The following is a 27,289-nucleotide window of genomic DNA, read 5'->3' as shown; positions in this document are numbered from 1 at the left end:
ACACATTATAAAATTAGCAAATTCAGAGATCACAAAGATGAGGCTTCCGGGACGTGAAGAGAACATGGAACAAGATGGTTATGTAACGTAAAGCCCAGCAAGGTTGAGCCATGAGCAACAAGCAAGTAAATCTCTAATCACTGCGGCCAGATAAATCATATTCGAAATATGAACTACGTTTTTCTAGATCTCCAGAAAACTGCGCCAAAGATACTGATAGGAAATGTAGAGTGCCAGTGGGGACAGTGAGCGAAAAACAAAAAAGCAAAGACCTTCCACCATTCGGTCTGATTCTCGGAGTTGCAATAAATGGGTCTATGATATGAATGGGTTGCATCCATGTGCCGTCCGTTTCGAAGATGGAAGTGTAAACTTGGCCTAAGGTGCGTTATCTTTTAGTGGAGGTCGTTTTGCTAAAAATTAAAATGGAGTGTAAAATTATTAAAAATTATATCAAATTACATAAAAATTCATAAGTCTCACCTCTAACTTTCACAGGGCCCCGAGAGGTATAGACCAAAAACCGTTTGCAGAAATAAAATACGGACAACCGAGTGTAGAAGACCAGACAATGTTTCTACGGATCGTAAAGTAACATCGGCTCAGGACTCACATGTCCCTCAATATGGGCCACCATTGAACCGAGAACACTACATGGTGGTAAAACACTGACTTGCAGGTTGAGAGGAATCAGTCAGCAGGTTTTTCTATGTAAGTTGACAGTACCATGATGTAGGGACAGAGATTCCAGTGATGTATCACTTAGTTTACTGGGTGCAGCAGTTGTAATACAATCACAGTTTTCTTTGCTGCAGATCTAGCAGAGCTCGGAATGCTGAGCTGTGTATAACCCCGCCCACATCACTGATTGGCAGATTCCTGCGTACACTGTATATTGACAGTTGCCAATCACTAGTGGGGGCGCGGTTGGACTAGGAGGCATGAGATAACTAGTCCTCTAGTGATGATCTCCTCTTAATAAAACACTGATTTTATTGAAACAGCAAAAAACAGCATAGTAAGGGACACATCGCTGGAATCAGGGTCTTTGTCCCTACATCATGCTGCACTCAGATTACATAGCAAAAACTTGCTGACAAATTCCCTCTAGCCTATAATACACTCAGTGTTGGACTAGGGTGCCAAGGGTTCACCAGCAACCAACTCCAGCGCCCCATTTTTCAGCTACATGCAAATGTGACATTATCCTCAATCACAAATTTATATAACATAATGATTCAAGTATATTGTGTCAAGTACTACTCATATAAGAGGGTGGTGGCCCATTCTTGCACAGGGGCCCAATGGATGATTCTCCTGTCTTCCCGTGGGCCAGTCCGAGCCTGAACACTGTAGTCATCTGAGCCTTGTAGTAAATACAAAGCTTTAGAAAAGAAAAAAGAATCAGAGTTTACCTAAATTTTAATTTTCCACTGCAGTGGAAGACCTGGTACTACCAAGAGAACAAAATTTACTATGAATCCCTCCATCTTCTGATTTTGGACACCGCATGGGTTCAACCCAAATGCGACCTACTGAATTTACAGCATGACCATCTCTGAAATGGTTTCATATTGTAGTAAAAACCAAACCCCAGCACCTAGAATCACCCATCAAATTGTGACTAATGTGGTCAATATTCGATTTATATCTACCCGCTAATGCTGTCAATATAGGGTTCAATGTTGGGAACTTCTCAAAGGAATTGTTATGCGTCATGAATTATCATGCGTCACAGCAGATACAAATTTTCTCCAGGTGTTTAGTTTCTGTTATCCTTACTTCAGTCATTTTAGGGTAACAGGTGTTTTCATTTAATCATTTGTCTGCCCTATCACCTTTTGGGTGCGGCTTTGTATATTTTCCCCCTGCTGGTATTTCCTGTTGGTCATAGTCTCATTTGGATGTCCAGCTATACTGCTGTAGGTTAAGCCAGTGAAAGACCAGCTAGGGTTTATCTCTCTGCTGTTTATAATAATAATAATCTTTTTATTTATATAGCGCCAACATATTCCGCAGCGCTTTACAATTCAAACAATTTACAGACATTTTCAGCACTGTCCCCATTGGGGCTCACAATCTACATTCCCTATCAGTATGTCTTTTGTTTATCTTCTTTACCTATCACCTATCTTCTGCTTCTTGTTAGGAAGTAGGTGGCATATTCTGTAACAGTACGTACTTAATCCCTTATTTTGTATTTCGTGGTTTGATTTACTCACTCTGGGATCTCTTTCTATTTCAGCACTTTCCCTTCTGTAGGTAATTTGCACTCTGCACTGCCCTCCAATCCTTTCGGAGGAACGTGTAGCGCTCGGCGGCCTTTCAGGCAGCACAGGTCCGAGTCGCCATCGTCTAGTCTGTGGTTAGCACTATCTCAGCTCATGCAGGAACCACTATTTCTATAGGACTCTATGGGATATCACTCTTGCTAATTATTCTCCTAGTTAGATGGTTGCAGTCCACTGGCTAGTATGGCTTTTCTAGGGATAATTTATGGATATCACTTGCAAGACCACTGTAGCTAATTTAAAATATACTCATGGCTTCCCGGACATGTTTCGCCATGACTGGCTTCATCAGGGCAATGAGGTGTATAGCTGCTAGTCTCCATCCACTAGCTCAGAAGCAACTGAAAATCTGAATTTGTGTCTGCAGAGGGGAAAACTGGTGAAAATGCAGGATAAAAGTGATATAATGACTTGAAATGGTGTAATTACTCATTTACTCACACCAACTTATTCTGAAAAGTTACTTAAGTAAACTTTAAAAACTCCACCAAATTGGCTTTTGTGAAAAGGACCCTAACTAGTTCCTAACATTAAAAAAATCACTAGTGCATACATTATTTTTTTTCCTTGATTCTAAAACAGAGATAATCTTGTGAAGTGTGACTAAATCGGACCTCATTCCGAAACCCCATGATATATTTTGTGTTCTTCCCTTTGTAATAGAAAATTAACAACAGGAAATTCAGACGGGAAATTGAATTACCATCTTCACAGGACCCTGCTCGAGAAACATCTATTTTCTTCTTCTGCTTGCAGGATGCAGCTTGTAGTTCACACTGGTTGTCATAAGTGGCTCCGTCGCTGCCGCACACTGGTAGGTACGGCTGGCGCTCACAAGGCTGGCAGACGCACTGGCTGTTTACACACTTCGCACCAAAGCCACAGATGGTGTTTCCACAAGTCTCTGAAATACAATGAGACAGAAAGCAAAAAAAATACATAAGATTCAGTCAAAGGAGTAGAAGGAGCTGCTGAATTTTCAATCATTTGGTAACGTAAGATCAAGTTTCATCATGAATGGTGGAATCCTGGTTTACAAAACAATTGTGTTTATTAAAAGGGAGGTTTTTTTGCCATGGTATCTGAAAGCAGCATTATGTAGGGGCAGAGACCCTGATTCCAGCAATGTATCACTTACTGGACTCCTTGGTGTTGTTTTGATAAAATCCCTGTTTTCTCAGTAGTAGATGTAGCATTGCTCAGAATGCTGAGCTGTGTATAACCCCGCTCAAACCACTGATTGGCTGCTAATCAGTGGTGGGGGCGGGGTTAGCTGGACTGCCTAGCACTTGACACCTAGTTCGGCAGTGACAGTCTGCTGCTGATAAAACACTGATTGTATTGAAACGACACCAAGCAGCTGAGCAAGTGACACATCGCTTGAATCAGGATCTCTGCCCCTACATTATGCTGTTCTCAGATGAAATAGCAAAAACCTGCTGACAGATTCCCTTTAAATACATATAGTACCATGTCATGTGCCATTGGCATAGATCGAAATCCTCGCTAAGGATTATTTTACACGGGGCAAAGCTTCTGTTTCATGCCCGATCATTTTATTTAAATTCCGTAAAGGTGGCTATGGGCCAATTTCTGATATAACAAGTTGATCGGTGCTACTACTTACTGTATTTAGGGTCCCTTAACATAGTAACATAGTTTGTAAAGCCGAATAAAGACTTGCGTCCATCAAGTTCGACCTGTTAGTTCTGTAATTGCTAAAGTTGATCCAGAGGAGGGCAAAAACCCCAAATGATTTAGCCAATCTTCACCTGAGGAAAAATTCCCTCCCGACTCTGAAACCAGCAGTCAGAATAAATCCCTGTATCAACCTACTATTTTATTTTATTTTTAAGTATATGCTGAAATCTGCCTGGTATCTAGAAATGCATCCAGTCCCCGCTTGAACTGGTGTAGTGAATCTGACATTACCGTCTCCTCACTCAGTGAATTCCATATTCTCACTGCTCTTACCGTAAAGAACCCCTTCCTATGCTGGTGCTGAAACCTTTTCTCTTCCAGTCTTAGTGAGTGCCCTCTTGTTACCGTAATATCACTCCTTTTGAACAAATCCCGGGCAAGATCTCTATACTGTCCCCTAACATATTTGTACACATTTATTATGTCCCCCCTCAACCTTCTCTTTTCCAGGCTGAATAGTCCTAGTTTTGCCAACCTCTCTGGGTATTGCAGTCCCTCCATTCCCCTTATTAATTTTGTTGCCCTCCTTTGTACCTTTTCAAGCTCATTTATATCCTTTCTATATATTGGGGCCCATAACTGAGCACAGTATTCCAAGTGTGGTCTGACCAGTGCTTTGTACAGTGGAAGAACAATGTTCTCCTCCTTTGCAGCTATACCTCTTCTGATACATCCCATTACCCTGTTTGCCCTTACAGCAGCGGCCTGACTTTGGGCACTCCAATTTAGTTTGCTATCAATCAAGATGCCCAAGTCCTTCTCCATCTCTGAATTCCCCAATGATTTCCCATTCAGTGAGTACTGGTGACTTCCATTTTTCCTTCCCATATGTATGACCTTACATTTCTCCTCGTTAAACCTCATTTGCCATTTAATGCTCCACCTACCCAGCTTATCCAAATCCCTCTGTAGGTCTGCACTGTCCTCTTTTGTATTAATTGTTTTACATAACTTTGTGTCATCTGCAAATATTGATATTTTACTATTTATCCCGTTGACTATGTCGTTAATAAAGATATTAAATAACATTGGGCCTAGTACAGACCCCTGTGGTACCCCACTAGTGACGCTTACCCAATCTGAGTATATTCCATTTATAACCACCCTCTGCCTTCTATCCTTTAGCCAGTTAGCTACCCACTTGCAGACATTTTCCCCCAGCCCCATCATTCTCATTTTGTATACCAACCTATTATGTGGCACGCTATCGAACGCTTTTGAGAAGTCGAGATACACGACATCCACTGGTTCCCCCTGATCTACTCGAGAGCTAACCTCCTCGTAGAAGTCAATCAGGTTTGTTTGGCAGGAGCGATTCCTCATGAATCCATGTTGGTTCGGGATTAAAAGATTATTAGCATCAAGATGCTCCGTAATTGCCTCTTTAATGAAGCTTTCAAAAATTTTGCCCACAACGGACTTCAGACTCACCGGCCGATAGTTTCCGGCGTCACTTTTTGCTCCCTTTTTGAGTATTGGCACTACATTCGCCTGTCGCCAATCAAGTGGCACAGACCCAGTCTCAACAGAGTCCTTAAATATAAGATATAACGGTCTGTCTATCACATTACTTAGTTCCCTTAGTACCCGTGGGTGTATGCCATCAGGTCCTGGTGATTTGTTTATTTTAATGTTACTGAGGCGTTTCTGTACCCCAGCTTGGGTTAGATTTGTCATACTTAGTGGAGGATTAAGTTTGTCACTTCTCATTTCTCCTGTTAGTTCGATTTCCTTTGTGAAAGTTGTCGAAAAAAAATTATTTAATAGATTAGCTTTATCCTCATCTTTCTCTATGATTTTGCCTTCCTCACTTTTTATCGGTCCAATATTATCCGATTTAATCCTTTTACTATTTATATACGTAAAGAACAGTTTGGGATTTGATCTACTTTCCCTAGCAATACGTCTCTCTGTTTCCTCCTTCGCTATTTTTATTTGTTTTTTGCAGGTTCTCGTTTTTTCCTTGTAACACATTAGTGCTTCCTTACTGTTTTCCTGTTTTAATCTCTTGAATGCCTCTTTTTTGCTATTTAACGCCCCTTTTACGTTCTTGTTCAACCATATTGGTTTCCTCTTATTTCTGGCCCTTTTATTCCCATACGGTATATACCTCTCGCACTGAGTATTCAGAATTCTTTTGAAGGTTTCCCATTTACTATTCGTATTCCTTTGATTAAGAACTTTGTCCCAGTCAATAAGTTGAAGGTTTTCTTTCAGCTGATCAAACTTCGCCCTCCTAAAGTTTAATGTTTTTGTTGTTCCCTTATTGATAACCCTACTGAAGGGCATTTTGAAGTCGATAATATTATGGTCGCTATTACGTAGGTGCCCCCCTATCTGTACCTCAGTTATTCTATCAGGCCTATTAGTCAATAGTCTCGTTGGTTCCTGCACTAGTTGGGAGAGATAATTATCCTTAATATTTGTCAAGAACCTTTTTCCTTTCTGAGATCTACAGGTTTCTGTTTCCCAGGGCGATACAAATTGCAGAGGGACAATTGTTCTGTCCCCGTATTGCATTTTATTGCAGCAGATCCACCATTTACACAAAGAGATTTAGAGCCCGCATAAACAATCCGTTCGGCCAATGATCAAGAGTTTTACTCACTCGTTGGCTGATTGGTGGCATATTTTCATGATCGGGAACAATTGCTCTAATGGACAATTACCGGCCCCTCTGAAAAGGTTATTCCCATCATCATAAATGGATATTGTTGGGAGAGCCCAATTTTTGAAATTTACTATTCATTACATTTACATCAGTTCTTGAGATATTAACACCTTTTGTTTTGTTTACAACTCGCTACCTAGGAGACCGACCACTACTGCTGTCTAGCTTGTAAGCACTGCGGCGAAGCTGACTAGGAGACAACTTCAAAACGCCCTTGCAAGCTCAATAGAAAAGAGCTTGTAAGCACTGCATATGCTCTGGTGTCTAGCAGCGGTGTTCGGTCTCCAAGGTAATGAGCTGCAAATAAAAGAAAATATGTTAATATCTCAAAAACGGCTGAAAATGTTAATAAGCAGTAAACTGCAAAATTTCGTGCATTTACAAGCCCTATTCAAGTCTGACAATACCAAAACCGTGCTTGCAAGCTCAATAGAAAAGAGTTTGAAAGCACTATGCATGTTCTGCTGTCTAGCAGCGGTGGTCGGTCTCCAAGGCAAACAAAAGAAAAGTGTTAATATCTCAGGAACGGTTGAAAATTTTAATAAGCAGTAAATAGCAAAATTGCTTGTATTTATAAGCCCTAACCCACCAATAACCATCTATGGGGATGTAAAGTAACTCTTTAAAAACCTGCTAGATTCATCAACTAATACAGAGTCTTGTGTATTAAAACTAGCTCAAGCAAACAGTGAGCAATCGTACTGGAGCTTTTATTCTTCACCAAAGTTATAGACAATAGCTCCACTTATTTGTTGGCGTTAGAGGCTATTATGAGAATTCCAGAGACTTTTTTAATAAGACACAGGTAGCCTACGGATCAGCAGTGGGCAGGTATTATATAAAGAAAGTATGAGCAAAACCATTACTCATGGGTGGAGGCTGGCACACAAATTCACAGATTTTAAAATGATTTTATTAAGAATTTAATTTATTTCAAGTATCGAGCTTCAACGTATCAACACAGTCTTCACTGCCCCATGGGTAAACCTACATGAATATAGTTAGGACTGGCCTAAAGTTACTAAAGGAGTTGTCCCCTTTCAGAAAACTTTTCCCTATATGCTCAGCTCATTGGAAAAACAAACAAAAACTGTGCTTTACCCGGGTCCACTGCAATGTCTTCGTCCTTTGGCTGAAGTTGCGACACCATGATGACATCGCTGCAACCAAATCACTGAGCTCAGCGGTTCATGGCACACATAGGAGCAGAGCTGCTGAGTTCAGTGATTGGCCAATCACTGAGCTCAGCGGTTCATGTCATGTATAGGAGCAGTACAGCTGAGCTCAGTTATTGGCCAATCACTGAGCTCAGCCGTTCATGTCATGTATAGGAGCAGTACAGCTGAGCTCAGTTATTGGCCAATCACTGAGCTCAGCGGTTCATGTCATGTATATGAACAGTTTAGCTGAGCTCAGTTATTGGCCAATCACTGAGCTCAGTGGTTCATGTCATGTATAGGAGCAGTACAGCTGAGCTCAGTGATTGGCCAATCACTGAGCTCAGCGGTTCATGTCATGTATAGGAGCAGTACAGCTGAGCTCAGTGATTGGCCAATCACTGAGCTCAGCAGTTCACGTCATCTATAGGAGCAGTGCTGCTGAGCTCAGTGATAGGAGATTGATTGGCCAATCAATCACTGAACTCAGCAGCTATGCTCCTTGAACCGCTGAGCTCAAGGACTGGTTGTAGAGAAGTCATCATAATGTCACCGCTACAGCCAAACATTATTATTACAATAGAGACAGAAACAGCAGTAGACACTCTGCCCTAGACTAGGGGAGGGTGAGTAATGAGGAGTTTGTTAATTTTTATTTTGTTAACAACAATCTGTGCATATAGGGAAAATTTTTCTCAAAGGGGACCCCTTTTGAGGCATTTTGACATTTTGGAGGGGGTAAATGGTTTGAAGCCAGTAAGAATAAAGACCCACTGTAAAGGTAGCCCTTATGCTATGGGGAAAATAAGTGATTGTCCAACTTGCTCCGTGAAAATAACACTTGATTGTTAAGGGTTAGGGAAACTATAGTCACAACTCCATTTTTTACGAAGTGTTTGGCCAGATGGTACAGGTCCATTAAATGGCACTTTGTCAATAATGTGTTGGAATAGCGCCTTCACCTTTGGAAGAATACAGATTCTCTGACATTATTAGGCCACGTGCAGACGTCAATGTAATCTCTCATCCGAGAGAATGGGGTCGATTATACTAATTACACCCTGATCAGAGTGTGATCTGATTTTCTCAGATGAGAAGATGGAGAAAAAAATGTCTCCATCTTCTCCATGGTGTCAGTCTGTGAAAATCAGACTGCACTGAGATGTCATCCGAGAGCAGTCCGATGTTTCCACAGACTCAGTCTTTCAAGCATCCAGCAATTTTTTCCCAGGACCGGCAAAATAATGGACTTGTCCTAGTAGTGAACAACTTCTTTAAAAAAGAAGAAGAGGTCATTATGAGGTGCTGATGATTCCATGAATTTAGTCTATCCTGACGGTCCTCTTTAAATCACCAATGTTTCTACGTTTTTTCGTACGTAATAAACTTATTACTTTTATTTTTGAGCTTCAATAAATAACGACCAAGGCTCGAATCATTCACCATAATAAATGACATAACGCTCCCGTCACAGGTACTGTGCTGTAAATGAAGAAAGTCTTTATCGAGCTCCGCATGCAATAGATGAAAAGAAAACCATTGCCGGCTGAATTACCGACCGCTTCATCTAGTGAATGCAGACTCCTCGTAAACAACAACGTTATTTTTACCACGTCCCCCGGAGGACATTTGTAAAGTCTGACTAAGAAATTCATAAGAAAAAAAAAAAAAAATTGTGAAAAATGGAAAATTGCAGGTCTCGATAACATTTCACGCTAATGTCCCCTGTAATTCACTGCTACTCACATGGTGTCTGGCAAGTCTAGAAACTGGAGTAATTTGCCGGCGATACAGTCAAGCCAATTCTTTGATTGGTTGTGTTCTCCTTTTTCTCCTATTTATAAGGTACGGGCACTTACATTACTCCAACGCCGAGACTATGAAGATTAATGCCGCGTCCATGTCTGCCCCTTCCACAGCTGAGAGGTTTAAAAATAAATGTGGAAGAAATGCTCCCGGCTCGGTTTGCATTATTTTTACCTATTGCAAAGAAACTGAAATCTCAGAATGTACGAGTGTTTGATGCTGGAGAAAAATCAAGAAATAAAGCTCCGGCAGTAAATGTCCTGTCTGCCGAGAAGTTGGCAAATTGACACAAGAAGTCAGTCTGTCCTATCTACAATTGAATTTTCAGGGCAGCGGTCGTTAAAAAATGGCCTTGTGTATAATCAGGTTTTTGTGTTACATGTATTTTTTTTTTTTAAATTGGCAATATTTTTTTATCATATCTTTATAAAAAAAAAAAGTGTAAATTTGTGGTTTTCACACTGGCCACTAGGGCTTCTTTTTGACTTCTACTTCCTGCCCTTTCAGGAAGAGTTTTCTGCAGACTCCTTATCATCAGAGGCAGGATTACAAAGACAGATTAAACCTCTATACACAGGATCCATCATGCACAATAGGCAATGTCACAGGTCCACCTCCAATGACCTTTGCACACACTCATTTGCACACACACTCACACTCGAGAAGTTGGCAAATTGACACAATAAGTCTGTCCTAGCTACAATTGAACTTTCAGAGAAGCTGTCATCAAAAAATGACAGTGTATAAATCAGGTTTTTGGGTTACATTTATTTATTTTTTATTTGGCAATTTTTTTATAGCATATCTTTCAAAAAAAAAAAAATAATTTTGTGACCACTGGGGCTTCTTTTTGACTCCTACTTCCTGTCCTTTCAGAAAGACTTTTCTTCAGACTCCTTATTATCAGAGGCAAAGACAGATTACACCTCTATACACAGGATCCATCATACACAATAGGCAATGTCGCAGGTCCCCCCCCTTCAATGACTTTTGCACACGCTCATTAGATGCTTCAATACAAAAGATCGGGTCAGCGTTTGAACACTGTGGCTAATGTATATGTGCAAGAAATTAGAGCCTAAAAAAAGCCCCAGTGGCCAGTATAAAAATTGCCAGATTTCTATTTTTTTTTAATTTGGAATAAATATTGTGATAAGTATAAAAAAAAATGCCAATTTTTTTAAAAAAAAATTTAACACGAAAACCCTAATTCTTTTTCTGATGATTGCTTCCCTTTAAACGCAATCTATGGAGAGGCTGACTCAAGTTTTCTTCAATGAGACGTTTAACAAAATAATGTCGGCCCCATTGACATTCCTCAAAGTGTTGACTGACAAATGTATAAAGTCTCAGTTTAGGAAACTACAGCAGTAGGAAACAGTCAGCAGCCAGGTATGTCTCTGAAATGCTGAGTATATACCATGAGTTGAAGTACTCCATTATTAACATAATCCAGCTTTATGGTACAATTGCAAATAACAATGGTCTCCTAGGAAGCACTGAGATCTGGTATTGTCTCCTACAGTACAGACCAAAAGTTTGGACACACCTTCTCATTTAAAGATTTTTCTGTATTTTCATGACTATGAAAATTGTACATTCACACTGAAGGCATCAAAACTATGAATTAACACATGTGGAATTATATACTTAACAAAAAAGTGTGAAACAACTGAAAAAATGTCTTATATTCTAGGTTCTTCAAAGTAGCCACCTTTTGCTTTGATGACTGCTTTGCACACTCTTGGCATTCTCTTGATGAGCTTCAATAAGTAGTCACCGGAAATGGTCTTCCAACAATCTTGAAGGAGTTCCCAGAGATGCTTAGCACTTGTTGGCCCTTTTGCCTTCACTCTGCGGTCCAGCTCACCCCAAACCATCTCGATTGGGTTCAGGTCTGGTGACTGTGGAGGCCAGGTCATCTGGCGTAGCACCCCATCACTCGCCTTCTTGGTCAAATAGCCCTTACACAGCCTGGAGGTGTGCTTGGGATCATTGTCCTGTTGAAAAATAAATGATGGTCCAACTAAACGCAGACCGGATGGAATAGCATGCCGCTGCAAGATGCTGTGGTAGCCATGCTGGTTCAGTATGCCTTCAATTTTGAATAAATCCCCAACAGTGTCACCAGCAAAGCACCCCCACACCATCACACCTCCTCCTCCATGCTTCACGGTGGGAACCAGGCATGTAGAGTCCATCCGTTCACCTTTTCTGCATCACACAAAGACACGGTGGTTGGAACCAAAGATCTCAAATTTGGACTCATCAGACCAAAGCACAGATTTCCACTGTTCTAATGTCCATTCCTTGTGTTCTTTAGCCCAAACAAGTCTCTTCTGCTTGTTGCCTGTCCTTAACAGTGGTTTCCTAGCAGCTATTTTACCATGAAGGCCTGCTGCACAAAGTCTCCTCTTAACAGTTGTTGTAGAGATGTGTCTGCTGCTAGAACTCTGTGTGATATTGACCTGGTCTCTAATCTGAGCTGCTGTTAACCTGCGATTTCTGAGGCTGGTGACTCGGATAAACTTATCCTCAGAAGCAGAGGTGACTCTTGGTCTTCCTTTCCTGGGGCGGTCCTCATGTGAGCCAGTTTCTTTGTAGCGCTTGATGGTTTTTGCAACTGCACTTGGGGACACTTTCAAAGTTTGCCCAATTTTTCAGACTGACTGACCTTCATTTCTTAAAGTAATGATGGTCACTCGTTTTTCTTTACTTAGCTGCTTTTTTCTTGCCATAATACAAATTCTAACAGTCTATTCAGTAGGACTATCAGCTGTGTATCTGACGCGCCCCCTGGGCCATATTCTTTAGGGGGAATATCCGGAGCCGGATCAGATGGGAGTTGTAGTCTTCCGAGTGGCTGTGACCCGGTCCGTGCCCAGGGTGTCAAACTCAGTTGTATGTGGCAGTCCTACAGATGTTAATAAGTTCTTAATGTCGACTACGCCACCCGTTGTATTGCGGTCACTGTGGCCGCCGCTGCAGCAGGGTCCGCTGAGGCTGATGGTGTAAGTGCAGCTTTGATGATATAACCCCCAACGGGTGGGGTATTGCCTCAGGGGGATCAGGTGCAGAGGATGGGGGTTGTGGTGATGCAGTGTAGACGGCAATCAGAGACAGAGTCGGGTTATGCAGTTTAGGATGTTTACTCACTGCTGATGTTCTGGTCACTCCAGCTTCGAGTGACCTCCCGAGCCGTGCTGCGTCCACCAGGTTCTGGATCCAGCCAACCCCCAAATAAGTCCGGAGCGTGACCCTGAGCTCTCCTTCTGTCCGTTCTCTGGCCGTCCCCACTATTGATCCACCCAGGTCCAGCTCCCTCGGGCCTTCTGTTGGGAGACCCTTGGCCTCGGGTTCCCTGACCCTCCACGTGGTATGCCTTCGTGGTGGATGTGGTGGGTGACCGTGACAAACGCTGCCCACGGTCTCCGGTCTCTGGCTGGGGTGTGTTTTTGCCCCCACCAGCTTGGGTTCCGGTACCCTGTGCCGACTCTTCACCCGGGGATTTAAGTTGGGTTCTTGGAGTCCTTTTCTGCTGTTTTCCCCCTCTGGGTCTCTCTCTCTCTTCTCCTCTCTCACTCTGGGTCTTTCTTCTCCTCTGCTCGCTGACTTCCTCTCTGCAACTGACCCTGTTCTTAGTTGGTGCCCACCTTATATACACCCTCTATGTGTGAGCTCAGGTGACCAGCACCCAATGAGCTCCTAACTTTACCCAGGCTGCTCCCCCTATCTGCCCCTACACTACTTGGGATGTTCCACCCCCCCTCCCACTCCAGCCAGGAACAGACTCGGTCGTACCTGCACATTTCTAAGTGGGAGTACCGTCGGTCTGCTCCTCGGAAATGGGATGTGTGTAGTGCATGCAGCCTACCGAGCTCAGTTCCACACTCCTTCCTTACTCGGGAGTGGAATATCACACCTCTGGGTTGAGGTGCAATACCCCTGTAGCAGCCGAATCCTCAGGGTGCTACATTCCCCCCTGGTAAATCACAGCACGCCCTCGGGCTGTAAGACATAACACCAAAACATACAAAATTTTTCATAAACATATAAAATATATAAAACATTATATATATAAAACTTTCTCGTCGCCTCTGGCTCCTCCTCCGGTCACTGTGCAACGTGTGACCGGGTACAGTGCGACAGTCTTTCTAGAAAACATGGTTTTCCTATAAAACCGGTAGGGGGCGCTTTAGGAAGCGCAACTATGTACAAGGGTATGGCCGCTCTCAGTCCTCGGCCAGTTAAGGAGGGAAAGGGAATGGCTGCTCACAGTCCTCAGCCTGTGGAATTAAGGGTAAACGGGTAAACAGTTCACTCAGCTGGTCCCAACGGGGACTATATTTGCAGTAACAGTTTCTTTATACCCCGATCGGGTAACTATTTACAGCACCTGCTCCGCTGTACCCAACAACGTCTTCCTCCTGCTCCTTCTTTGGGGATCTCAGCTTCAGACCCGTCCGGATCCTCTTGCTCTTCCTCCTCACATCGCAGCTCCTCCTCTGTCAGGCGATGCACATGGAGGGCGTAAGGTCCTTTGGCACACTTGTGCCGGGTAAAGGTGACCTCGTCCCCGATATAAAGGTCACGACCTCTGTGCCCCTCCGGCAGATGGGACTCCACATCTCTGCGCGTGACAAAGACGTCGCCGGGGGTGTTGTGGTCTCTGATGAAGCCCCACCCATGCTGCAGGTTAAACTTTATTACAGTCCCGGTGGTACGGGGACTGTGCGCTGCACGGGGGTCCCTCCTGGTTCGGCTCTTCTGCTCGGCGCTCCTTATTTGGGCCTGTTGTTCCCGGACCCGCCTCTCTCTCCGCTCCCTCGCAAACTCTTCGAGCTGCTGTCGGCAACACTCAGCACGCTCCGCTGCAGCTGCCCTGGTTTCTTGAGTGAACCCCATTAGGTCTTCTCCGGTGGGGTCCCACTCAAATTGGGTCTCTTCAAGCGGGGGCGAGATCCTTATCACGGGCTTCGGAGCCGGAATCAGGGGTGCACACATGGCCCCAACTCTCCTCTGGTGCTCCAGTTCATAATATTTCTGGGGCCAGATGAAAGGCTGCCCGTCCGGCCACGTGTGCTGGGCAAACAAGTCCTCTCCCAGACGCGGCACCCTTGGTTTTACGGGTGCGGGCGCGGTGGTGGTGGCGCCCGGGTTGCCCAGGCCTTGCGGCCAGGCCTGGGGCACCTGGAAGGTGAAGGGCACCGTTAGGACGGCGGCGCCCTGGGCTACCTGGCCTTGCGGCCAGGCCGGAGGCTCCGCGGAGGTAGGGGGCGCTGTTGGTGATGCGACGCCCGGGAATTCTAGGCCCTGCGACCAGGCTGGTGTTGCTTCCTGTTTTGCCACGCTCGGGGTCGGTGTGCATGGCGTCACAGGGGTCGCGGCGGCGGCTTCCGGTTGGGGCCTAGTCTGCGTCGGTGACATGGCGTTTTCGGGCACAGCAGGGGGACTTTCGGGCTCTGCGACGGGGAGCTGGGGCAGGTAAGCGGTGTCCCGGTTTGGGGTATAGACGTCCCCTTTACCTGCCTCCATGCGTTCGGCTCCCTTCTCGGCGCCGTCTCCGGCCTTGGGTCCTCCCGCGCCGTCCTCAGAGGCGGTCTGTCTCCTCATCTTGGCTGGCGTGCTCCGGGTCTTGGTTTGCTGGGCCATCTCTCGGCTCCACTCCGCCAATGTCTCTCGCTGTACCCGGGCCATCCTCCGTGCGAGGCCCTCCAGGGCAGTCTGTGCACACTCCCGGTCTTGGGGGAGCTGTGCAAGGACCTCCACTAGGCCTAGTGGGGTCGTGGTTTCTAGCAGGCTCCTGACCAACGGGTCGGTGCTGCTCTGCTCTTCTTCCAGCAGGCTCCTGGCCAGCGGGCCGGTGCTGCTCTGCTCTCTCGCCATCTCCGGGTGAGCTTCTCTGCTACTCCTTTCCAGGCTTCCTGCCTCCGGGTGCGCTCGCTCCAGACTGCTGCAGGCGGCACCCATCTTCGTTCTTTTCTTTCGTCTCCTCCCACTTCGAGGGCGGTCCCGGGGCCACTGGGTGACTGTCAGCTCCAGGGGCGGTTCTTTCACGCTGACAGACACCTCTAGCATCACAGTCTCTGTTGGTGGGGGCGGTTTCCACTTTTGGCGCCATTTTCGGTCCTGGCCCACGATGGGAGGTGGCCTCTCGCCACCCTCTGGCACGCCCATAATGGCGTCCGCTCTTCCAAGGCGGGAAACCTTTGGAAATGGCGGGAATCGCTTCCCAGTGGCAGGAAACTCTGCAGATGGCGGGAAAAAGTTGTTAATGGCGGACACCCGGCGGGAATCGACTGGTGATGGGGTCCGATGGCGGGGACCCTCCGGAACCGGCAGGAGACTTCTTTTTGAGGTAAACTCGTTCTTTCTTTCAGGCACGCAGTACCCGGTTGTTGTGGGCACGTAATCCTGCCGACTACGCCAAAGTTGACGCGCCCCCTGGGCCATATTCTTTAGGGGGAATATCCGGAGCCGGATCAGATGGGAGTTGTAGTCTTCCGAGTGGCTGTGACCCGGTCCGTGCCCAGGGTGTCAAACTCAGTTGTATGTGGCAGTCCTACAGATGTTAATAAGTTCTTAATGTCGACTACGCCACCCGTTGTATTGCGGTCACTGTGGCCGCCGCTGCAGCAGGGTCCGCTGAGGCTGATGGTGTAAGTGCAGCTTTGATGATATAACCCCCAACGGGTGGGGTATTGCCTCAGGGGGATCAGGTGCAGAGGATGGGGGTTGTGGTGATGCAGTGTAGACGGCAATCAGAGACAGAGTCGGGTTATGCAGTTTAGGATGTTTACTCACTGCTGATGTTCTGGTCACTCCAGCTTCGAGTGACCTCCCGAGCCGTGCTGCGTCCACCAGGTTCTGGATCCAGCCAACCCCCAAATAAGTCCGGAGCGTGACCCTGAGCTCTCCTTCTGTCCGTTCTCTGGCCGTCCCCACTATTGATCCACCCAGGTCCAGCTCCCTCGGGCCTTCTGTTGGGAGACCCTTGGCCTCGGGTTCCCTGACCCTCCACGTGGTATGCCTTCGTGGTGGATGTGGTGGGTGACCGTGACAAACGCTGCCCACGGTCTCCGGTCTCTGGCTGGGGTGTGTTTTTGCCCCCACCAGCTTGGGTTCCGGTACCCTGTGCCGACTCTTCACCCGGGGATTTAAGTTGGGTTCTTGGAGTCCTTTTCTGCTGTTTTCCCCCTCTGGGTCTCTCTCTCTCTTCTCCTCTCTCACTCTGGGTCTTTCTTCTCCTCTGCTCGCTGACTTCCTCTCTGCAACTGACCCTGTTCTTAGTTGGTGCCCACCTTATATACACCCTCTATGTGTGAGCTCAGGTGACCAGCACCCAATGAGCTCCTAACTTTACCCAGGCTGCTCCCCCTATCTGCCCCTACACTACTTGGGATGTTCCACCCCCCCTCCCACTCCAGCCAGGAACAGACTCGGTCGTACCTGCACATTTCTAAGTGGGAGTACCGTCGGTCTGCTCCTCGGAAATGGGATGTGTGTAGTGCATGCAGCCTACCGAGCTCAGTTCCACACTCCTTCCTTACTCGGGAGTGGAATATCACACCTCTGGGTTGAGGTGCAATACCCCTGTAGCAGCCGAATCCTCAGGGTGCTACATATCCACCAGACTTCTGCACAACACAACTGATGGTCCCAACCCCATTTATAAGGCAAGAAATCCCACTTATTAAACCTGACAGGGCACACCTGTGAAGTGAAAACCATTTCCGGTGACTACCTCTTGAAGCTCATCAAGAGAATGCCAAGAGTGTGCAAAGCAGTCAAAGGCAAAAGGTGGCTACTTTGAAGAACCTAGAATATAAGACATATTTTCAGTTTCACACTTTTTTGTTAAGTATATAATTCCACATGTGTTAATTCATAGTTTTGATGCCTTCAGTGTGAATGTACAATTTTCATAGTCATGAAAATACAGAAAAATCTTTAAATGAGAAGGTGTGTCCAAACTTTTGGTCTGTACTGTACATACAACAGCACATGGTTCAGGGCAAACATCTATATTCTGGCAATGTTCAAGATCCACAATTAATAATAGCAATCAAGTATTTTTTTGCATTGCAGTTTGATAGAGAAAGACAGTTGGAAAGATATTGTATATTCACCCATTTATAGACTAGTGTACAAATCACTGCAGGGTGAAAGGCAATGTGACACCTAGTGGTTATAAGTGTTACTGCATTTTATATTTTGCATTATTTGGACAATATATTTCCACGTAGAGGGACTTCAGATATTCCGCCTTCTAGGCAAAACAGAATTTGCAAATGTACATAATGATTACATGAAAAAAAAACAAGACTGGATCTTCTAAATTCTGAATATTTTATAGTGATGTGGTCGGTGTGAAAAAGTGTAAAAAGTGACGTCTTGTGTGGCACTTTTAATTCTGTTTTCGCAATGACGTGGATGGATAAAGAAAAGTGCATTTATTATGTTTCGCAAAGGATTGTAGGCTTAGGCCACGGCCCCCACAATCAGTATTTGGTCAGTATTCGGTCAGTATTTTTTCTTAGGAGTGGGAGCCAAAACCAGGTGAGGAACAATCAGAGAAAAGGTATAATAGAAACAAGTCACCAATTCTGCATTTATCACCCACTCCTGGTTTTGGCTCCCACTCCTGAGAAAAAATACTGACCGAATACTGACCAAATACTGATAGTGGGGCCGTGGCCTTAAGGGAACATTTCCCTTTGTCAGATCAAAAGAGACCGTTTTTGTTTTTATTACATTTTGATCTAATGAATGGGAATATTCCCAATAATGCACTGTGAAACTCAATAAATGCACTTTTCTTATTTCTTCCATATCATCACGGATATATAGAAGTGTCTTTTTCTTTTCTTGTGCTTCAACATGAAATCCTGAAATTACCAACTTTAAAAAAAACAAAAAACAAAACATGATTCCCGATACCTTGTCGGGAGATTTTTATGCTATACGTTACACAGCCCAAGAAGAAAACAAAATAAACATATACACTGTAGTAAGTAAATAAGTAAATAGTAACAGTGCTATTTTGAACAAAACAGCATAAAAGCCATCCCTCCGCGACAAGGTGTACCCACTCGGGACAGTCCTGTCTCTAGTATTACACCTTTCCATGTGTCAACCAATCTCAACGATAGTAACGGCAGAGCAGAACAGGAACCTGACTGTTCAGACACCCATCCATGGGAAGTTATATGGATAAAATGTCTAGCTCTGAAAGGGGGGGGCCATGCCCAACTTTGTACAAAGTACAAAAAACTAAAGCAAAACCAAAGAAATGAGCATAAGTTGGTATACGTGCAAAGAGCACGTTCACACGTCGGGCTCCTGTCCTGCTCTGCCTTTATTCACATTGAGGTTTGGTTGACACATGATGAGGTTTTAATACTAGAGACAAGACTGCCTCAACTGGGTACACCTTATCGCAGTGGGATGGCTTTTACGCAGCATAGAATCCTAGAATGTTAGAGTTGGAAGGGACCTCCAGGGTCATCGTGTCCAACCCCTGCTCAATGCAGGAGTCACTAAACCATCTCAGACAGATGTGTGGCATCCCGGTACCCGTTCTGCTGTTGTTAAATGAGACAGTTGTAGTGTGGTAGTAGATTTGTTCCATTGTGTGTATTGAGTCAGGGAATAGAATACATTGCATTGTAAATTGTACTTTCCTGACATCTGCTGGCCAATGTGTGTATATGAAATTAAGTGATTCATATCCACACAGCGACCCACTTCAGCTACCATGACAACATTATCTGCTGCCAGTGAGGCTACGCACCCCAGCTGGCCCTTCTGCAACATCTGGCGCCTCCCCAGTGGCCCACCACAGATGTCTGTCCAGCCTCTGTTTGAAGACTTCCATTGAAGGAGAACTCACCACCTCTCGTTGCCGCCTGTTCCACTCATTGATCACCCTTACTGTCAAAAAGTATTTTATCTAATCTGTATCTTCTCCCTCTCAGTTTCATTCCATTGCTTCTTGCAAGCTAAACATTCCCAGATCCTTTAACCGTTCCTCGTAGTACATTGTTTGTAGACCGGTCATGGTGCTTTTCTCTGAACTAGCTCCCGTTTTTAGAAGTCTTTTTCAAAATGTGGTTCCCAGAACTGGACACAGTATTCCAGATGAGGTCTGACCAAGGAGGAGTAGAGGGGGATAATTACTTCACCTGATCTAGACTCTATGCTTCTCTTAATACATCCCAGAACTGTGTTGGCCTTTTTTACTGCAGCATCACACTGTTGACTCATGTGTAGTCGGTGATCTATTAGTATATTCAAGTCTTTCTCACACGTGCTGTTGCTTAGTTCTATTCCTCTCATTCTGTACATGTCATTTTCATTATTCTTGCCCAGATGTAGTGATAACTAAGTACCCTATGTTATTTACCTGTACTATTACTACTTACTTACTACAAGGTATATTCTTAATTTGTTTTCTTCTTGCTTCTGAAGTGAAAAGGCCACAATGCGAACGTGCTCTTACACTTTGCACGTATACCAAATTAAGCTCTGGCTCATTTATTTTATTTTGTCGTATGTTACAGTTGAACAAAAATATTTCCTGCTAGTCCATGGCCAACAGACAACAGTCTTGCCAACCTGCACCTAATTGCCGGAACCCCTGCGCCTGTCGAGATTAGTAGACTACTTACATTGCAGCAAAGCACACACATGATGTCGCGGGGACCTACTTATCAGAAGAGGCGCCGGGATGCTGATAAACAGGATGAGTTTTTCAGGACTATCGTTGTGGCGGCTGGACCAGGTCCTTTTTTTGCTCAACTCTACTATACGCATCTTAGTACAGTTGCGAGGGGAGTAAGGGCTGTACTAACATGTCGTGCTAATGTATTGAATTTGTTTAATGAAAAATTGCGGGTCCTTAAACAAATTTAGGAAAAGTAAATTTTTGCATTCGATAATAATCCAGTATACCCATAGAGAACATAATTTTGGCCAAAAGTCATTCACATAACCCCCTACCAGTTATTCTTTAATTTTATCAGGAGCACATTTTTTTGGGGGTGGGGGCATCAATGTAACAGAATATACTGTAACAGACACCCCCCCTCCACATCTACTTACTGCAGTCTCCCTGTGCCGCCACCTGTAGGTTGATTTGCTGCGTGCACGCTCGTACATGGAGCTCGCATTCACTGCCGTAGGTGTTGCCATCGGTGCCGCATACGGGTTGAGCCGAGGGTACACATTCTGTAGGGCACACGCATCGTCCGGTCTCGGCCTCACAGATGGCTCCGAACTGACATTTTTTGCAACGATCTGCAATAAAGAACATCACAAAGGGTCAGAATAAAAAGCTGGAAATGCCGCCGCTCTGCTTTCCAGCTGCGTTTTGTATGTCACTCGCCTGTCCTCCAAAGATAGCTCGGATGCACCTGCACCCACTTTAATTAATTGACCTGCCACCCTGCAGTAATACATCAGATGCTGTTAACTCAACAGCCTGTCCTTGGGCATTCTGACAAGGTCAAAGGGTATAAAAGGGACAAATGCATAAAAAAAAAAAAAAATGTAGCGTTCATTGTAATGCGGGCGACTAATTTACTTCATCAAATCCTGTCTGCAATGTGCCTCTCGGGGGGGAAATGTCACATCTCATGTGAATTGTAAAAAGGAATGGGTGAGGGAACTTTAATACATCATTCCGATGCTGCGTTTAGATTTTCTACAAGAGTCGGGAAATCAGCAAGCAGAGCGCACGCTGTTTGCAAAAGTTTAATTCTCGCTTGGTTCTCAACTGAATTCTAACTTTTGCCCGGAGCAAATATGTTCCGCCTTTCAATAATATTTTTTTTTATTGTAATTGAAAATACAATTCATTTATGAAAATATTCATTTATTTTCATTGCTTCGCGAAGCAAAAAACGTTTATCGAGTCTGAAATGGAAGGCATAAAGAAATAAGTATAAAGCGGGAACTCTCCAGACACTGTATCATCACTGTCCAACGCATGAGGATATCCGGTATCCAAAGTATTTCACCGGAATGTAAAGCTATATAGCAAGAAAAATTGTGCCCATCATTACGCCCCCTTGGTTCCAGAGTAGCCCTCTAAGCCTCTATAGGCAAACAGAAAAGGACGCCGCACGTCAAGGGAGAGGAAGAAGGTAAGAAGAATAGTATTTTTTATGTTTTGGAAAACAGAATGGACATTATAAAAGGAAGGGAGCAAGGATGGGGGTTTATTATACAAGGAAGGGGCCCAACATGGGGTTTATTATATAAGTAAGGGGTCCAGGATAGGGGTCATTATACCAGGAAGGGGCCCATGATTGGGTTCATTATACAGGGAAGGGACCCAAGGATGGAGGTCATTATTACAGTATGGGGCCCAGGATAGAGGAGATTATACCAGTAAGGGACCCAGAATAGCGGTCAATATATAAGATTGGGGTCCCGGATGGGGGGAATTATACTAGGAAGGGGCCCAGGGTGGGGGTTATAATACCAGAAAGGGGCCCAGGATGGAGTCATTATGACAGTAAGGGGCCCAGGGTTGCTCACCTCCACTGAGGAAGGAGCTAGAAAAGGTGCCTCAAACATGGTCTGCTTCACCTTACCCTGACCAGCATACCACAGTTGTCGGATATCCCTGATAGCGGTTGACACACAAAGAAGAAAATAATAGTACTCAACTTTGGCACATGGAACGTGAGAACTCTGCTAGATAGTATCAAGGCAGACCGGAGAGAAGAACGATACTGGTTTCTAAAGAGCTAGCTCGCTAAAAAGTGGACATAGCAGCTCTCAGCGAAACGCGCTTAGCAGATAAAGGCCAACTGACAGAGTAGTGGTGGGTACATGCTTTTCTGGTGTGGTTGTGGCAGCACTGAACAACGAGAAGCAGGTGTGGGATTTTCTACCAAATCTCACCTTGTCTAAACACTTGCCCAGCTTCCGGAAGGCATCAATGGCAGGCTGATGACACTTCAGCTCCCACTTACCAACAAGAAACGTGCTACACTGATTACTGCTTATGCGCATGCCATGACTAATACAAATGACATTAAAGATAAGTTCTATTATGAACTTCACACACTTATCTCAGCAGTCTCAGTCAGACAAGCTCATTATACTTGGAGACTTTAATGCCAGAGTGGAAACAGATTATGAAAATTGGGAAGGAGAAATTGGGAGACACGGCATTGGAAAGTGTAACAGTAATGACCTTCTACTCCTCAAGATGTGTGCCACACATGACCTTGTCCTCACCAACACCCTGGTCCATCTACCCACTCGCAAGAAGACATAGTTTGGGCATCCGTGCTCAAGGCACTGGCATCCGTTTGACGACGTCATCAACAGGAAAAGGGATAGGATGGACTTGAGTAACGACAGCCATGTGAGGTGTCGACTGCTGGATCGACCACCACCTCATTGTATCTAAGTTCACGCTTTGCATTCTGCAGTTGAGGAAATCCCAAGGACAGAAGACTACAAAGAGCCCGAATATCTCCAAGCTGCAAAGCAGAAGAGTTGCAGGGGAATTTGCCAATGACCTTGACAGCAGACTGTCAGAAACACCACAGGCAGACAAGACCAGCATCGATAAATAGTGGACGATTCTTAAAGATGCTATTTACAGTACTGCCCTGGAACATCTCGGACCAGCAGCCCGAAGTGGCCAAAATTGGTTAGATGAAAATGACGAAGAAATATAGGCACTCCTAGAATAGAAATATCAGCAGTACAAAATGAACCCATGTCGCTAGCCAAGAAGGATGTCTTTAAAAACACAAAAAGAAAGGTAGAGATAAAGTTACGCGAGGAACGTTGGGCTGAGCACTTTAACAGCATCCTTAATCGGCCTGCGATCAACAACGATGCCATTACTCGCCTGCCCCAGGTAGAGATCAACAAGGACCTCTACGTTCTTCCCACTAAAGACAAAGTTAGGAAGGCAGTAAAACAACTCTCATGTGGCAATGCGCCAAGAAACGCTAGACCTGTAGAGGTATACAAAGCAGGTGTCCCTGTCTTGATGAAAATGATGACTATTTAGTCCAGTCCATGTGAAAAAAGGAATAGGTTCCAAAACAGCTGAAATATGCCAGCATAATCCACATCTACAAGAGGAAATACAACCACCAATCTTGGAACAAATATAAAGGCATCTCCCTTCTGTCCACTGCTGGGAAGAACTTGGCTTGCATCTTGCTCAATCGCCTCCTCTAGAAACTTGGGCAAGGTCTATTACCTAAAAGTCAGTGCGGCATCAAAGCTGAACGCAGATATGGTCTTTGCGGCGCGTCAACTCCAGGAAAAGTGCCAGGAACAAGGCAGCGACCTTTTCGCCACCTTTGTTGACTTGACCAAGGCTTTTGACACAGTCAGCAGAGACGGCCTGTGGAAAATCAAGGGAAAGTTTGGCTGCCAGAGCAAGTTCATCACAATTGTCTGGCAGGTCCTGATGGTATGATGGTGAAGGTCCTGAATGATGGAGAAGAATTGGAGGCCTTTGCAGTTAAAAATGGGGTAAAACAAGGCTGCATACTCACCCCGACCCTGTTCAATATGTTATTTTCTGCCTTGAGCAACTGCAAAGATAGAATCCATGTCAGGTACAGGACTGACTGCAAACTATTCAACCCCGGGCGCCTGCAGGCTGTTACAAAGGTGCACGAGACTGTCATCCGTGACTTTTTATTTTCTGATGACTGCGCACTCAACGCCAGCACAGAGCAGCAGATTCAGCGTGAAATGGACTGTTTTTCACAAGCATGCGACAAATTTGGTCTCGTTATCAATACAAGAAAAGTGAAGTTATGTGCAAACTTGCTCCAGGAATACCATACCAGGAGCCACACATTATGGTGAAGGAGCACAACTTCAAAGCAGTCAACAACTTCACCTACCAGGGTAGCACACTCTCCCTGGTGTGACCATAGACGCTGAGGTCAACAACAGAATTGCTAAAGCCAGCGCCGCCTTGAGGAGACACCATAAGAAAGTCTGAGAATGAAGGGGACTCAGCCTTACCACCAAGCTGAAGATCTACAGCGCGATGGTCCTTACCACACTTCTCTATGCCAGTAAGACTTGGGCTGTCTACAGCCAGCATGTGAAACTGCTCAATCACTTTCACTTGAGCTGCCTCCGCAGAACTCTCCACATCAGGTGGCAAGACAATGTCCCTGACACAGCAATCCTGGAACAAGCTGCGCTCTGCAACGTTTACACTGTCCTGCTGAAAGCCCACGCTAGGTGGACCGGACATTTGGTCAGAATGCCAGATAGCCAATTGCCTAAACAACTGCTGTATGGAGACTTGGGTCATGGAAAGCGATCAGTCGGGGGGCAGAAGAAACATTACAAAGATTGCCTTAAAGCGTCCCTCAAAAACCTGGGAGTCAACATCAATGAATGGGAGAAGCTTGCTCTGGACCATTCAGCTTGGCAAGGCAGGATCACCTTAGGAGCACATGCAGCTGAAGAAATGAGAATATTTGAGGCAAAAACAAAGCGAGCTGTGCGCAAGGCACAAGCGGTATCTACTGTCCTGACTACATCTACTTACTTATGTCCCGAATGTGGAGGAGCCTTCAGCGCCCGGATTAGCCTCATCAGTCACCTCCGGACCCACAGTTATTGATCTTCCTCTAGACCCTGAAGTCATAGTTATCTTCGACTACGAAGGACGAACAGCAAGGGATCCAGGATAGAGGAAATTTTACCAAGAAGGAGCCCAGGATTTATACCACGAAACGGCCAATGAGTGACGACTTTATACCAGGTTGGGGGATATTATAACAGGAAGGGGCCTAGGATGAGAGGCATTATCACAGGATGAGGGCCAGGACGGGGAACATTATTACAGAAAAAGGCCAGGACTGGGGACATTATTACAGAAGGGGGCCAGGATGAGGGACATTACAGCAACATGCCACGATGGGGTCACTATTATACTTATGCCTTTAGGATCTAGAATGCTACAAAGGCCCTTCTATCTGACCAACATGGAGGTGGGGACCCAGGTCCAAATTTTGCACCGGGACCCATGGGACTCTAGTTACGCCACTGATTACCGCCCACCTTTCCAGTCTTCATCAATGAGTGCAGCACTTGCAAGCTCTCTCCAATAGAGCTTGTAAGCCCTCATACAAAGCTGGCTGGATTCGACCATCTTCAGTGTCCCTGTGCTCCTCCAATGCAAAGATGCCTCTACTTTCAGGATCAGATAGAGCACAATTCAGGCCAGTGGCGCATTCATGATGCTGTTCTTAACTATCAATCATCCAGAGTACACAGCTACCAGACAAGCAGGAAGCCAGGAGGCTGGGGAGCGGTGTGCTCCTGAAGACAGAACATGCAACAAAGCAAATTTAAAAAAAAAGCTTCTCTGAAATTGCCAAGTGGCCACTGAAATTTGCATGATTTCATATTCCCATATAAGCAGTCCCTAAAAGAACTATCCACCCTCATCTAAATGACTCATAATGCATTCACTGATAAGAACAGAATAAGCAGGAGAGGCACTGGATCATGTAGATTGAAAATGATGGCTAGGTAATGTGCACAGACAGGCAATACAAACTGAACAAATTGCTTATCAGGCTGGGGAAAAGTGCTATGATAAACATGCGTGTGCCCGGAGTGTGTGTGTATGGTTTAAGATGACGCAACGGATCACCGATGATTGTGAGAAGGGACGAAGCCAGGAGCCTCCAAAGCTAATAACAGTGCACAGTCTCTGATCTGTCTCTTCCCGACACTCAGCGCTTTCATTACTTGCAACAAGGAGCAAACTTTGAGACCTCATCATTTTACCAGGGCCCAGAATCCCATCGAGCAATAAAACAATACCATGCAGGAAGCAAACTATTAACCCTTTTACTCTGCAGTAGAAGACATTCATGAATTCAGCTTTGAAGGTCCACAAGTGGAAATCTGATTATGGTTAAAGGTAGGCAGGTGTAAAGGCCCCCGTACATATCAGATACCTGTCAATTGTTCCGTCTGTCAGCTATGTCCTCCTAACACAAGAAAGCTTAGTTTGATTGAGGCCCCCGTTTTCCCCACTAGAGAGCCACCAGACTCCTCTGATGGTGGCTTATCTACTGAAGAATCAAAGGGATCAGCATTGATAATCCAACAATCCCCTGACATCATCTATCGAGGAAGAGTCAGGAGGACCCCATACACGGACTGTCAGCCGATCCCACTGATATTGCCGGGTTTGGATGACTTTAGTGTGTATGGAGGCCTTAAGATCTAAGCAGAAGAATTTGCAGAAGTCCCAAACTGACCACTGAAGAAGATACTGGATATAAAAATGATAATTCAGACATCAAAGTTATAGTGTTATATTATGCCACCCCAACCCCCTCCAGTATATTTTTAATCCCAGATCTCATTCTATGCCCCTACCCCCTGGATTGAAACAACTCTCCTCAATTTAGGGGTTTCCTCCATTGCTTACTATCAATATATTGAATGGTGCTAAGAGAAGCTTTAAGAAATTCACACCGACCATTGAAAATGGTGGAGAGGGTCAAACAAAACTAGGTCCCTTTTTTCCATAGGCACCATCACTGAAGATGAAGAAGCTTCCTATATGGCATGTACACCATTATTATGAATCCTTACAATCCTTTAAAGAACAGCCTTCAAATCTTAGAAGCACG

At 45.0% G+C, this 27,289-nt stretch overlaps 1 protein-coding gene across 11 annotated transcripts in view; it reads right to left on the bottom strand.

Moving 5' to 3' along the window:
• The window catches only part of AGRN (agrin), a 568,214-nt gene that overhangs the window by 133,323 nt on the left and 407,602 nt on the right, over positions 1-27,289 (bottom strand). For all 11 annotated transcript variants that reach the window (XM_073656959.1, XM_073656964.1, XM_073656966.1 and 8 more), the window contains 2 exons: positions 20,730-20,924; positions 2,995-3,195 (listed from right to left, as the gene is read on the bottom strand). In XM_073656959.1, coding sequence (XP_073513060.1) covers positions 2,995-3,195; positions 20,730-20,924 — 396 coding nt within the window. The remainder of the gene's footprint in view (positions 1-2,994; positions 3,196-20,729; positions 20,925-27,289) is intronic.

Source organism: Phyllobates terribilis, unplaced genomic scaffold, assembly GCF_046119375.1.
Source record: "Phyllobates terribilis strain yellow unplaced genomic scaffold, ASM4611937v1 Scaffold_12__6_contigs__length_324123572, whole genome shotgun sequence".
NCBI classification, from domain to species: Eukaryota; Metazoa; Chordata; class Amphibia; order Anura; family Dendrobatidae; genus Phyllobates; species Phyllobates terribilis.
This window is presented reverse-complemented; position numbering and strand designations above follow the sequence as displayed.